The 14,781-nt window shown below is 42.7% G+C and overlaps 1 protein-coding gene across 1 annotated transcript in view; it reads right to left on the minus strand.

The window, feature by feature from the left end:
* AFF2 (ALF transcription elongation factor 2) overlaps positions 1-12,375 on the minus strand; it is a 524,775-nt gene extending 512,400 nt beyond the window's left edge. Inside the window, exon 1 of the mRNA XM_074278090.1 lies at positions 11,931-12,375. Within this exon, the coding sequence (XP_074134191.1) occupies positions 11,931-11,977 (47 nt within the window). The 5' untranslated portion in view covers positions 11,978-12,375. The remainder of the gene's footprint in view (positions 1-11,930) is intronic.
* Positions 12,376-14,781: the final 2,406 nt, after the last annotated feature.

The raw sequence follows: 14,781 nt of genomic DNA on the forward strand, positions 1-14,781 counted from the left end.
TGCTCACAAATGCCTAGCAATCTGGAAGTGTGTAATTTTCCTCATTGGTATTTCAGTGTTATTTCTTAAAAATATGTAAATGATCATCCAATCAGTATTAGTTTTTGAGAACTAGGGTTGTGTGCTACTTGGCTACCATCACATCACTGAAGTTTAAATAACTAGGCTTTTATGGAACTACAAAACCAGTTGGTCAATACCTAAAGAAAGACTTTGATGTTCAAAAAAATACCCATAATTTCTGGTCATTAATATTGGTCAGTCCATTTTCTGATTTCTCCAAGTTACAAGCTCATTTGTCAGTTGTTATTTTAACAAACTAGTAAGACACCTCTAGCTCTTGACTCCATGATTGCCTTCTTTCTTTAAGTATGCTTTACATGTCTTCCATCATGTTTATTTTTTTATCCAAGAAATTAAAAAAAAAACTTTTAAAAAAACCATAATTTTTTAATGCTCTTCAATCCTTCAAACCTGTTCACACAGCAAAAGCACAGTGTCAGTTGCTCTCCAGATATCGACACTTGATGGCAGAATGTTCTCATAAATAATGTAATTAACATAAAACTGTTGAAATCTTAAATTCAATGTATAAGAAGTTTTTTTTTTCTGCAGATCCTCAATATGACACAAAGCAATTTGAATCCTCCAAAGATATAAATAGAAAATGTTCTGTCTAAAAATATATGTTAGGAAAACCCAAGCCTTAGGTTAGCCACCAAAAGCAACAGACTGTTCAAAACAAAAGCATCTGGCTCAGAAGAAACAATGTCATAAAGCTAGGGAGAAACACTCAGAAAATGTTGAATGATTCAGTTTTCAGTTCCAGTAACAGCCCAGAACCTTGATTTGTGACTAGGTATAAGATCAAACAAAATATCTTTTTGGAAAAATTTAATTCAATTCAATTCAATTCAAATATTTGTTGAACATCCAACTTCTGTGAAGCCTTGTGATAGCTGCTAAAAGGCATGGAAATTAAAGGCCCTTAAAGTACTCTCCAGATGACATAGACTACAAGATGAAAAATCCAAAATTCTGGCATATTTTTCTTTGAGAAAACTTGCAGCACAAAAAACCAGAAGGAAAAAAAGATAAATTAAGTTTGAAGGAGAGATTTTGGACTATCTGCATTACAAAATAACTTACTAAAACAAGCAAATACCCTAAAACATTTAATGAACAAATAAATTTACAAAACATCAATATACATGCAATTTATGAAATATATGTATTACATGAGGTGAGCTACCCATACATATGATTTTCTCTCTTCTGTTAGAACTTCTCCTAGACCCTCTGATCCCTTTTCAGTTGAGGTTTTGAAAAGTTATTTATTATTCAGAAATATGAAGAACAATTTTCACCCCACATTAATTCACAACTAGTTCAGGTCTATAAAAAAAATCTCTGTCTACATGATTCTAGGACATCTCTACATAAAAAAAAAAATTTTTTTTTGAAAGAACCAGTTATCTGGATTTCCAGTCTACATATCCAGCATCATGTAGACTAAACAGCCAGGTGACTGGCCACATCTTTCATTTTTCTTCTACATGCTATAGCCCCCTGAAGATAATCTCTTTCTAGTATCAAAATGCCTAAGAGGCCTGAGGCTATCTCAAAGCAAAACTCTAAGCCATGCATATCATAGTCATACTAAAGCACAAAACTCCACTGTCATTCAAGACTCATGTTTGGCTTGAGTGTAAATTCAATTTCCACTCCTGTACAAGGCATCTAGCAAAGAATCAAGGAGAAATAGCCCTGACCTACTACAGAAACAGCAATGGCTCCTGGTGAGTGGCCCAGATTATTCTATTTACTCATATCAATATCAAAGTCCAAGTTCACAAACCAAGTTCATCTTCGCCATACCAAACACCACTTGAGCTCATCTCAGACTGAATGGCTAAGTTGAGATGCAAAATATGTTGAAATGAATTAGGTTATTCGTAAAAATTCTTCAGAGACAAGACAAGACAAGAGGATTAAAATGCAAGTGACTAAGGAGACTAATCGCCTTAATTAGCAATTCTGATCACTCTGTCATATTTGCCTTTGGTCATCCTCTGATTCAAACTAACACATGGCAAAAACACAGTAACACACAGCTGTATACTGAATGTGCCAGGATCAACCAAATTATGTTCTCTTAATGTCAAGGTTAAAAACAAGATGAACTATAAGTGAAGGAATGAAACAGATGCACCAATATCGGGAACTTTACCATTCAAAAACTCTGCTCCAAAAAAGAAGCATTTTATTTGAGAGCATCTCAACAGCCCAAATGTATGTTACCATTGACAAAAACTTATTTTGCCAGCAAATGTTGCCAATTTGCAAACATGTGTTTCAATTGTTTCAAGAAAAACAAACTTTCACTTATGATTTCTCTGAAAGGAAAGTGATGCTGATGGAAAATATTTGCAAATAGAGTATATACACAAATATACAAATTCATGTATCCCAATTATATATATATATATATATATATATATATATATATATATATATATATATATATATATATATATATATATATATATATATATATATATATATAATTGGGATTCCAGCTACATTTAACAAGAATCGTGTGACTATCCTCCCCCCCAAAAAATGGTGGTGGCCAATACTGTCAAGCCAACAATACCTACAGAGAAGTGTGACCTTGGCAATCAATTGTATGACTTTGAGCTGTGGAGATAGCCAAATTCGATAAGTTAGGCCCCAGAGGAGATTTCTGTTTATCTCCAACGATCCTGTTGGCCCTCCAGATAGGCTCAATTGCCAACTTTCTACTTTACTTTGTATTATATTGACTGCTCAAAATTGTTTCCCTATCATCGCCCATATTTTCTTGCACAGCTGCAGTCTACACCCATCTCACATTTCTCTGACTTCTCATAACCTATGTATTCATTCCTAAATTGTCATGTATTATTCCAATCTCCCAAACTAGATTGTAAGCCTCTTGAGGTCTGAACACATTTCTCTGTCTCTTGTATACCTGCCAATGCTGTGAATATAGCCGAGGTTTAATAAGTACTTGATGAGGTGGAAAGAGTGCTGAATGGAGAGGCAGAATTCCTGGCTGTAAAGTGAAGGGGCTAAGCAGATGATCCCTAAGGTACCTTCCAGCTCTAAAATTTTCCCTGAGTGTCTAATTGAATTGATGTTTATGTGATACAATAAAAAAGTTACACCATGTACCCTGCTTCAAGGTTCAATGAAAGACTTAATAGATGAGCTGGTTATCAGTGAAGTATGTTCCAATGATTCTGTGGTGCCTGGGGAAGTTTAGTGTTACAGGGGAGAACCAGATTTAAAGTGTGAGGATCTGAGTTCAAATCCTAACTCTGTTGCTTGCCACATGCATAACCTCAAGATCACTTACAGACTCTGGCCTTCGATCCCCTTATTGCCAATAGATCACACAGGTTCCCTCTAGCTGTAAATCTATGATCCTACACAGCCATTCCGTTACAATGGTTGAACTTATACAGCATGAAAATAAACCATTTAATCAGTGAAAAAACAGGCAAATTTTCTATCTGATATGAAAACAAAACAATTGATCAATCGACAGAATTTCCTCCAGGTCAACTGGCTATTTTGATCAAACTTGGAAAACACCAGCCAGCAGGAGACTGTATAATACATGCCCATAAAATCACTCTTCTCCCAGTAATTGTTAAGGTAGAAACTATAATTTCAGCATCAATTCATGGCGAGTTAAAAAGTATTTTTTCTGATTTTATTTCTATTGACTTTAAAATAATCCACCTTATTGCTATTCCCAGGAGCTATTTTGCCTGGAAAACATAAAATCCGATTCCAAATACATGATTTCAGAAAGGCCAACAAGAAGACTAGTTTCTATATCTGTTTTTCACTGAAGAGGGCATCTCCTTCAGCATCTCCCAGTGGAATACTTTCTCCAATGCATTCGGTGGACACTCAAGAGGAATTTGTTGGGTTCAACTAGAGGGAACACAGAGCACCAGTATTTTGAAAAACAAAACAAAACTACGCCACGTAACATGGTAATAGCATGTTGGAGGTCGCTTCCTTTTGCTTATAGCTGAGACTTAAAAAAATAAATGAAGAAGGGAATGAGGGATGTTTAATGTCTAACAAAAACAAAATATGTGTTTCCTTACCCTATTTTCCCATTTGTAACTGGGTAATCTTAAGCCCTTAAAAAACATTCAGAAAAAAAAAAATCTTTGGGCCCATCACACATTTCTCCCACCATACAGGAACTACTGAAAACTCAAACCAGAGTTTACTTTAAATCATTAGTTGTTTGAGGTTTTCGTATGAAGCAAAACACATGCACTATCCATACTAAGAGATATCATTCCATATACTGGGCTACCCCTAATCAAAATCAGATTTCACAGGAAGGGCTATTGTCAACTCAGCTCAGAGCTCATCATTCAACTGAAACTCCCAGATCATTTTTCTCTGCCCAGTAGGTCAGGAGATGTTCACAGCTCAAGTCATAGATGAGATTTACTTTAAAGTAAATTCAACAATTCTGAGTATCGCCTACCCTGTCCACCATGTAAACTTCAACAGGCTTTGAACATGCAGATAAAACTCCACTCAAGTTAAAAGCACCAAAGTTTGACAGAAATGCAACCTAGTGCTGGGCCTCAGTTTAACGGTTAGAGTAATTTACGGTGTGGATCTGCTATAGTTAAGTAAAACAAAACAAAACACAACAACCTTTCAAGGCGAGCAGAAGACAGGAAAATGGGCTGACCTTCTGCCTTTGGAACAGCCTTGCTCTATATCTGCCTTCTAGCCTACTGACACACTAAGTTTACAAATACAGACAAGTCTTTCGAGTCGAGAATCGGGATGAGGTGGATTTGACTCCTACCTAGGCACCAACTCTGGAGCCTGACCAAATCATTACACTGGAACCTCACTTTCACCTACCCAGTGGAGATTATAACAGCACCTACTCCAAGGGAAAGCCTAGAGGATCAAATGAAAGGACACATGTAAAGGGCTCTGCTAACCCTAAGGCACCAGGGAAATGTGAGCTATTATTATGGAACAAAATTGTTTTTCCTTCCCTCTTTCTTTTCCCCATATCCTTTAAAGTTCCCAGAAATAGGATTCAAATAGCAGCTCTCCCTCTCAGGAGCCTCTGATTTTCTTCCCTTTTAATTGTCTTCTCCTGCCAGCATTCTTTTCTGGGAAAGAGGTCAAGTTGGTCTCTTGGCTCAATTGGAGAATGAATCCTCAAACAATGAACACATTATACAACCTGTAGAGGAGCAGCAGGAGGGGAGTAGTTATTAGGCACATATCGTATGGCCCTTGGGTTTACCTGTCATGATAATAATAGGTGATCATTCATAGAATATGTTAGTTTCCAAAGGGCTTTATATACCCGATCTCTTCTGATCCTCACAAGGATCCTGGGAGGCATTACTATTCCCATTTTAGTGATTTGCTGGATTAGGGAAAAAAACCATGGATTTGAGGATTGAAAAAGCAAATTACCCATTGTGGGACCTCAGTTTCCTCATTTGTAAGATAAGGGGATTAAACTAGATAGATGATCTTTCAGATCCCATCCCACTGTAAAGAGATGATTTCATCTATGGGGTTCAAGAGAGATAAAACAAGCCTGCCCTTCTCAAAGCTATGACGTGTCCACAGAGGGATATGAGGCCAAAGTTTCAGGACACCAAGTCAAGCACTCCCCCCACTACATCATGTTGATTCTCTACAGCCACTGAACTGCAGAGAGATTTATTATCAGTACATTGGCATATTTCTTGAATACTGAGCAAGGGACTGAGGGTTATACAAGATACTGTTCCCTAGAGGTCAGTATTGTGGCTTTAAAAATCAGTACAACATTCCCCCGTAAAACCCCCTCTGCTTCAGCTTGACTCACAAAACTTCTCACTAGTCATATTTTTATTTCAATCAAGAAATAAAGATAGAAGATTTTCAAATTTTCAGACTCTACACTTGGAAGAATAATTGTCCAAGATTTCAATCAGCTTTCTTCTCATATGCTTTTGCATTCATCAATCCCCATCAATGGGATATATAGACATAAATATAAACGTATTGTGAGTCTGCAGCATGGCACAACCAATATATTATTTTACAATACATCTTGATCTGTCAAATCCCCTGTAATACACAATTATTATGTTTACCTAGGCATACAACAGAACTATCATGTTTCAGTAGGGCCTACTTATAGAAAAATTATATGTTCCAACCCATGTGGGGCAAAAAGCAACCAGCTCCTCAGGCGTAATTTAGTTAGAGCATAAAATGAAACCGGAAATTCATTTTGTGAGTCCCCCTGTTTAAGAGAAGCTATTATTTGCAATTGTCTTATTTCTAACAGTTCTTCTGGTAACAATCATGGAAGGAGAGAAATTAAGACAGGGTGAGAATTGAAAGGGGTTTGGAAGAATATGGACATCAATCAGTCTAACCCTTCATTTGAAAGGTGAGCAAACTATGGGGGAAAAAGGGCAAATGGCTGCTCCCTGGGCATGCCATCAGTCAGTGGCAGAACCAGGATCGGTCTTCTTCCCACTTTCCCAGGCTTCCTGAAGGAGTCTCCCATTCTACTTTGATTTGGATTTCTCTCCCTTTTCCCATCCCCAAGAGATTGTACTTAAAAGGGCAGATCTCTCCAAGCTGTTCAGACAGAGCAAGGAGGAGGAGTGACACTGTCTGCAATCCATTGGACTTCAGCAATCAATGCACAGATATTTTAAACCTTTTTTTAGCTCCGGTCCCCACAACACCAAAACAGCAAGTTGAAAAGTAAAAAAAAAAAAAAAAAGTTACTCAATGCACCCACTGCTTTGTCTTCATGCCACTAATCAACCAGCCGGACTGACTTTGGTCACTGAATCCAATGACCTGACTGGGTGGTCCGGCATCCTAGAGACACAAGCCAAGTCTGTTAATCAAGGGCATGGTCTCACTCCATCTGAAGGCCACAAAGGCCAGGGCCTCTCTATTGTTCCAGGGAGAACTCTTTTTTATTTGTTGAAATTTTTAGGCAAATGTGAACAATTCAAATCATTTTAGCTATCTTTAAATTTCACGTGGAAAAATCATCTCGGTGAATAAAAGACATGAAAGGAGGATTCATTCCATTAAAACCGTTTGGAGTCCACAAAAAGCAGCATGTTTCAAAACAATGTGATTTTCTTCCACCCACAAAATACTTCAGTGCTGTGGCTCCTATCTGTGTAATGACTGATTTATTACTGAGATAGTCATTTTCCAACTCTATTTATATATTTTAAGTTGTTAAAGGCTCGACTGCATCATTAACAAAACAATTCATGTATCATTTAACTGATTTCTCACACAGGGATCCTTTTCTTCCCTGTCCAATGGAGGTGCTTTCAAAATCTTCAGACACTTGATTGTTTTGCTTTTTTTTTTTTTTTTTATTATTCCCTAGGGGGAGCAGGGGACCTTCTCTTCTACCTGATCCATCCTTCCTACCCATCTATCCCAAACTCTCCAAAATGCTTTAAAAAATGGCTAGCATAATTGGCAAACATTTGAGAATGTATAGTAAATTAAATATAATTATTCTTCCTCTGAATGGATGACAAATATATACAGACAGGGAAGGTGCGTGGGTTGGGGAGAGAAATCATCCAAAGCTACGGATATTAGTTAGAACCAGCTGTCTCCGTCTCTGATTCTGTCTCCCTCTCCGTGTGTGTGTGTGTGTGTGTGTCTTGTGTCTCCTCTCTCTCTCTCTCTCTCTCTCTCTCTCTCTCTCTCTCTCTCTCTCTCTCTCTCTCTCTCTCTCTCTCTCTCTCTCTCTCTCTCTCTCTCTCTCTTCTGTCTCCCTCTGTCTCTCCCTCCCTCGATGGCTCTCTCTCCTTTGCTCCCTCCCTCCCCTCTCTCTCCCAAGAAGCAAAAACATATCCAGGTTTGCAAGGGATATCATGGGGGATGTCATCTCTCCATCGCACAGCCCTTTCTCTCCTAACGGCTTTTTTCTAATATTAAGAATTGTAGTTCACAAGGCCTCTGAAGCCGTCTGCGCCAAGAAGGCAGTGAGAAGGAGCTCTTGTGCTGCTGCAGTGTGCAGGGGAGAGCTCAGGCTGAAGCTGGAACAGTCCACCTTTGTGTGGAGAGCAGGGTCACCGGCTCCGGGCTCAAGGAACGGGGTGAAAGGGGGCGCGCCGCTCTCCAGCGGCCAGCGTGCTTCTGCCTTCAGACACAAGACAAAACTGGCCAGCACATGGCCTCTTCTCAGCTTTGACAACCACACACGGACCTTTGAACTTTCTATTTATATCCCAGTGGAGTGAGTTGAAGTCTCTTCCTGTCCAAGTGCCAGTTTACTAGCTCGGCTCTAATTAGGCTACTTGGGAGACATCATCTAAAAAGTAAAAACAATTGATTCGGGGCTCTTCTTCTCCTGACAAGATCACTTAGCTCCCCATCTGCACCACTGTGCTTGGAGCTTTTCTTTTAGAAGAGTTTGCCTTGCCCATTAAAGATGGGCTGACATTTGGGTTGTTTTTTTGTTTTTTTTTTTTTCTTCCCCAAAATGGACCCTTTCTCTGCTGCCATTTGAAAAACTAAAGGAGAAGCTCCCCGGCCCTGCTACTCCGCCCCCCTTCCCCCCCCCTTCCCCCAAGGCAAACCTCAAGCTGGGACAAAATAGCAGTACACTTCTTTACCACCAATGGCCCTGAATGGCTTCATATCTGAGTTGCTTTTCTGAGCTTTTTTGCTCTAGTAGGTGATTAAAGGTATCACCGCTTCCCAGAGAGAGGTCCAAATCCAGCCACGGGGGCCGGGGGCTTCAAAATGCCATTACCTTGGTGACCACTGACAAGCCTACAGAATGATTTAAAAGGGGAAAAAAAAATCAGCTCTCTCTCTCTCTCTCTCTCTCTCTCTCTCTCTCTCTCTCTCTCTCTCTCTCTCTCTCTCTCTCTTTTTTTTTTTTTTTTTTTTTTTCAAAGACCATGGGGTCTCAGGCACAGGAGATTTTCATTTTCTTTTATCATTCCTTTCACACACTAGTTTATATTGAAAAATCTTACTCAGGTAAATGTTACTTATTCATGCAGAAATCTCGCAGAACTTGAAGCTTGGCCCTCTAATCCAGCCCAGGGCTAGATAGATCCATTAAAGGATTTCTGCAGTTTTTAAAAGCCAGCAATGTGTATTCTAAAGCACAATGTGAGGGGAGGGAGTCCCCCGGGAGTCGTTTTCACCCCATTTTCTCCTATTTATTCATACATGGGGCTCTAAACATATATGGGGCATACTTTTTTGTATACAGATAAACGGAAGCACAAGCTCATGAAATAAAGGTGTAGGCCTTTCCTGGCAGTTATCGAGAGTGTTAAGTTCCACCAGTGAAGCTAAAGCCCCCGTCTAGAGGAAAATAAGCTTTCCAATGTTGACAGTATCACGGGTGAGGGTCACACATGCAAGCTAGCTGCTACTGAGTGGGAATAAATATAACGGGCAAATTCTGGGCTGTCTAGAGAGTTGGAATATGATTTGATGTCAGGGCTGGTTTTCAGGGTCAGAATTCCTTTTCTAGTCCTCTAACACTAATGACACATTACAGTCACCTGAATAGCAAGCTTTCATTGCATTTAGCAGGGTCATCTCTTCTTATTTTCTTAGTAGTGGGGGGGGGGGTTTACACAAGTGTACACCAGATGTTTATAAAGGCAATCACATAAAGCAAGCATACTAGTGAATAGAACAAAAAAAAAAAAAAAAAAAAAATTAACTAAAAAAACAAAACCCAGAAACAGGAGATAGAGTATGTTTTCTAACAATGAGTGTAGGCAAAATACATGCTTATCTACGTATACATCTTACACCAAGTGATAGAGTAGGCTCCCCCTCCTGCATTGCCCCCCCCCCCATGGAGGGGCTAGAGGCATATATGATCTTAAAACAAAGATTAGTTGGAACTCCAGAGAAATGAAGGTGTTGCATTTTGCTCTAAGAAAAGGTAAGAGAACAAGAATTTTCATCCATTTCAGAAAAGAAATCAGAGCAATGTGAATTGCTCTTTTGGATTAAAAGAGGCTGAAACAGAAAGAAAATCCAAATACTGTGCTTAGACATTAAAAAAAAAAAAAAAAAAAAAAAAACACCAAACCAAACCCATACCTGCTGCCTGTTTAACATTTTTGAACTACACCCACCATCTTCAGTTGTAACTGTGTCTATTAAATTGATGATGTTACCCACACCGTATATTAGGCAAATTGTATGCAAATAGCAAGACAGTACTTATCAGCTGCCTGCGAAATGAATTAGTGCAGCTGAGTACAGATACTGTGCAGAAGCATAATATTTAATTGAGGAGTGATTTTATTGTGATTATTACTGTTAAATAACAACAGCATGACTATTAAACATTGTAGTCTAATGTTTTATGTGTAGCTGATAAAACCCTGCATGAGATCAAAAATGCCTTCCAGATGAATATTGATACTGTGTAATTGGTGTTTTCAAGGATTTACATGGCAAGGCTGGAAAATAAAAGATGACAGGTATTTAAATTCTGGTTATCTTAGATTTGCAACTGAAGCAGTGTGGATCAGTAAAATATAAGTGCCTAAGTGTATGACCCTTTTCTCCAAAAATTGAGTAAAAACATCAGAGTAGCAAGGAGACTGCAAAAACCTACAGCCTTTGGGGCCAAGATATGACTGCATTTTTTACATTAAAAAAGACCTTTTACTCTCATTTCTGGCTGGGCCATTAGCTGATTTCAATTCAAGTGAAAAGCCAGTAACCAGGCTTGGAATTCTAAATTACCCAAAATATCTAATTTACTAGAATGAAAAAGATAAATGACACAACAGCTTAAATTGCAGGAGCAGATTAAAAGAAAAAAAAGAAAAAAAAAGGTAACATTTGTCCTGGAGAAAGAAGCAAAAATAAAAAGATAGACAGGTAGATAAATAAATAAATGAAGTTGATGTGCCCATATGTATCAATTTCCCTGCTCCCTCCTGACCTCTGTTCAAGCCTTAGGCAACGGGTATACCATATTTTCCAGAATGTGCACAAACCTTCCCATCTGAGCTATCTGCACAATGCAAAAGCCTGAGGATGTTTGGGGGAGGGAGAAGAGAGGACAGCGTTAAGTCAGTAATTATTTGTACTCTTATATTAGATTGCCCCACTTCAGGACTACCAGAAATCGCATTCTCCCCTTAATCAAAAACAACATGGGGCGCCAAATGAGCAAATATAGTTCGTACAAGAAGTCGCATCATTTCCTATACTAGGAAAGAGAACTTATGAGAAGCAAAGTGGAAAGGAAGGGGTGTCGTGTGTGTGTGTGTGTGTGTGTGTGTGTGTGTGTCCTGTTTGTCTGTCCCTGATTGTCTGACGGTCCAAGGATGCTCATGTATGTGACGAGGGGAGCAGGGCAGGGGGTGCACGCTTGTCTCTTTAAAATCCCTTTTTAAAAAAGCCCAGCAAGATATAGAAGCCCCCTTAAAGTTAAGCCATCTATCGGAGGAAGCATTAGGTATCTCTGCCAGCTGAAGGCACGCAGAGCCCGTGAGGAACAAAACCCGAAAAGGGGGAGGGGGGAAGAGGGATGGCTCAACACCCCTAAGCATTATCAAACTGCATTTTTTAATACAACTCTCCTAACTTGAAAAAAAACAGAGCCCGAAATCTGCCCCGTAACCCCCCTCTTCCTATCCTCCTCCCAATCTAAGATGGTTTAAAGCAAGTAGGAAACACTTGGGGGTTTCTCACTCACTCGGCCCCCCCCCATCTCTTCACCCCCTTAACAAAGAAGCCCCGCAAAGAGGAAAAGGATTAGGAAAAAATATACAAGACCTGGCAAAACGAGGGGGGAAAACAAAACCCCCAAACAACAAAACCCCGAAACCTACCACTGCTGTTCCAAGTCCCAGTCCCTGAAAAAGTCGAATAGATCCATAGCGGTGGCTGGAGAGCCTCTCCAGAATTGCTGGCGGCTGCCCCCGGCTCGGCAGCCGGCTCCTTGCCCCGGCTCCAAGTGAGCGGCCAGCCTAGGCTAGCGGCACCGATCGCCTGAGGAGACTCGGCCGGCCAGCGCGCTGCCCGCAGTCCGAGTGTCCGTCCGCCGGCCGCGCTGCCCCTCGGCTGGCCTCGCGAGCGGAGTGCAACGGCCAGCGGCACGAGGCTGAGGGCGAGGTGGCGCGAGGCGCCCGCGCCGGCTCTCGCCCTCTCCGACTGCCTGGCTCGAGCTCTCACTCCCCGCGCTACAATGCTACGTATGCCCGGCTCAGGCTGCCGCTGCTAGTGCTGCCGCCGCCGCCGCCGCCGCCGCCGCCGCCGCCGCCGCCGCCGCCGCCGCTGCTGCTGCTGCCGCTGCTGCTGTTGCGGCGGCTATTGCCGCCTCAGCCGCAAGCTCAGCCGGCCGGCTGACTGCCTGCAGAAAGAGGCAGGAGCGGCAGCAGCACCCTCGGCAGAGGCGGCAGCATCACATATACACATTCACGCAGACACACGCGCGCGCGCGCGCGCGCACACGCACGCACACACACACACACACACACACTCACACACACACACACACACACACACACACACACACACACACACACGCGCGCACACACACACACACACACACACACACGGGGGGGGGGTGTGGGGGTGGAGCCTGTTCAGTCAGAAACTGCGATGTGGAGCCCACACATTATCTTCTCCTAATCGGCCCAGGGGCCCCGAACCCCTACGGGGTCCTGACGGGGCCTCTGGCTACACCTTTTTCAAAACCAGCAGCTGGTAGGCGGCGGGGGGAGGGGGTGAGGAAAAGGTACGACGCGGAGTGGGGCAGAGGGTCCGCCGAACCCCCGCTGTTGGTTACCTGGCTCTCAGCAAGCACCCCCTCCTCCCCAGCACTCCGAGGTCCGGGGCTCTTTTGCTGGGAAGAACAGAGGAAGCGGCTGGAAAGTGTCACGGGCAGCAGCAATGCCGGTCCTCGGGGCTGCAGCCTTCCCAAAGCCCGTGGAGAGGGGCACGGGGGGAGCACGGGCGGACGCACAAAGTTCCAGGGCAGCGTGGCGGCCTGCACGCGCCGCCCCGGGCGCGAGGCGACCCAGCAACAAGCATGCCGTTAGCGCCTGGCTGCCCGGCGAGGTTCTGACATTGTGGGACAGGAGATATACCGCTGAAAAAACGGTCCCGGCTCTCCGAGAGATTTGGATTTCGCCAAGGGAGACCGCCACAAACTGACACCGGGAATAGGAGACAGAAAATGGCTCTGAACAAAACCGGGGGTTCCAGAAGGACAGCACCTCGCGAGCCAGAGCAGACAGACAGGAAACCAAGTGGCGTGGGGGACGAAAAGTGGCCGGGCAGCTGGCTCGAAGATGCGTGATGAGGCTGGAAAGGGACTCTGCGGAGAAAGGCTCCGCAGGGAAGTTCATGCTTGCTCTGCAGCCCACGGCCGAGCATGTCCAGCTCCAGCAGGGCTGCCTCTGTCTCCTGCCAAGTCCGGGACTGGGACAGGGAAGCCCAAGTGCGGGATGCAGGTGCCACCCGTCCGGCGCCAGGTGCCTTAGGCAAACGCTCGGGAAAACGGATTCGAAGCCTGCATCAAAACGAGCTGCTTAAGCTTCTCTATTCAGGGGTCTTTCGAGTTTGGGGGTTGATTCCCCCCACACACCATACATCAGCCACCCCACCTCATCTTCTTCCCAGGTTCAAATAGCTTCCCTGCCTTCTTCCCACCAGGTTAATACCACTTAATCACTCGTAAGGGTCCTCAGTCTCCTATTTCAAAGAGGCAGGTCAAAGTAGAACAAAAAGATAAGAGGATCGAGGTTCAAACCAGGAAGCCCAGAGGAGGGAGACCTGTCAGACTGGGGCCTCCCGTCCAGGCCTCCTGCCTCCCAATCCTCCGCTATTTCCTCTAGACCAAGCTGCTAGGAAATGGAGGAGGCCCATCTCCTACCTTCAGGGCCAATGTCAACCCAAGGGGCTACCGCATTCACCCCAGCAGATAATATTTTAATGCACTGACAGATACCAATAAAGTTTTTAAATAATAATAAGAGATTCTATAAAATGAGAGAAACTCGGATTTCAAAAGGGCTGTCCAAGCTACCGAGTCCAATCTGTCCCCGATCTGTTGCATGTCCCCTTAGGATGCTCAGCCAGCCTACATCTGAAAAGGTCCAGTGAGCGATAGAACACTGAAGTACTCCTGAATCAGCCCACTGGACTTTGAAAGAGAGGAATCCTTCAGTTTTTCTTTACACTAAGCAGAGATGGATTGCTGTCTAACTTCCTTTTACTCCTAGTTCAGCCCTCTAAAGCAAAAAGGAAGGAAGGAACCAGACATTTATTAACCATCTGTTATGTTTCAGGCGGTTTACAAACATCATCTCATTTGGTTCTCACCATATCCCTGAGAAGCAGGTACCATTGTTATTCCCATTTTACAGTTGAGGAAACTGAGACAGACCGAGGCTCAATGACTTGTCCCAGGTTACATAGATAATACACATCTGAGACAGAATTTGAACTCACATCTTCCAGTAGTTAGCACAGTGGCCGGAACATTGTAGGCACTTAAAATGCTTTTTTTTTTTTTTTTAAATGCCAGACCTGGCACTTCATGCCACCTAGACCAAATCTGGCCACTTTTCTATGTCACATGATGTCAGATACTCGAAGATAGTTTTAATGTTCTTCTTAAAAGTTTCCCTTCTAAAGCTAAATATTCCCAGTTCTGCCCATTTATCTTCCTTGTGG

This window comes from Sminthopsis crassicaudata, chromosome X, assembly GCF_048593235.1.
Source record: "Sminthopsis crassicaudata isolate SCR6 chromosome X, ASM4859323v1, whole genome shotgun sequence".
Taxonomy (NCBI): Eukaryota; Metazoa; Chordata; class Mammalia; order Dasyuromorphia; family Dasyuridae; genus Sminthopsis; species Sminthopsis crassicaudata.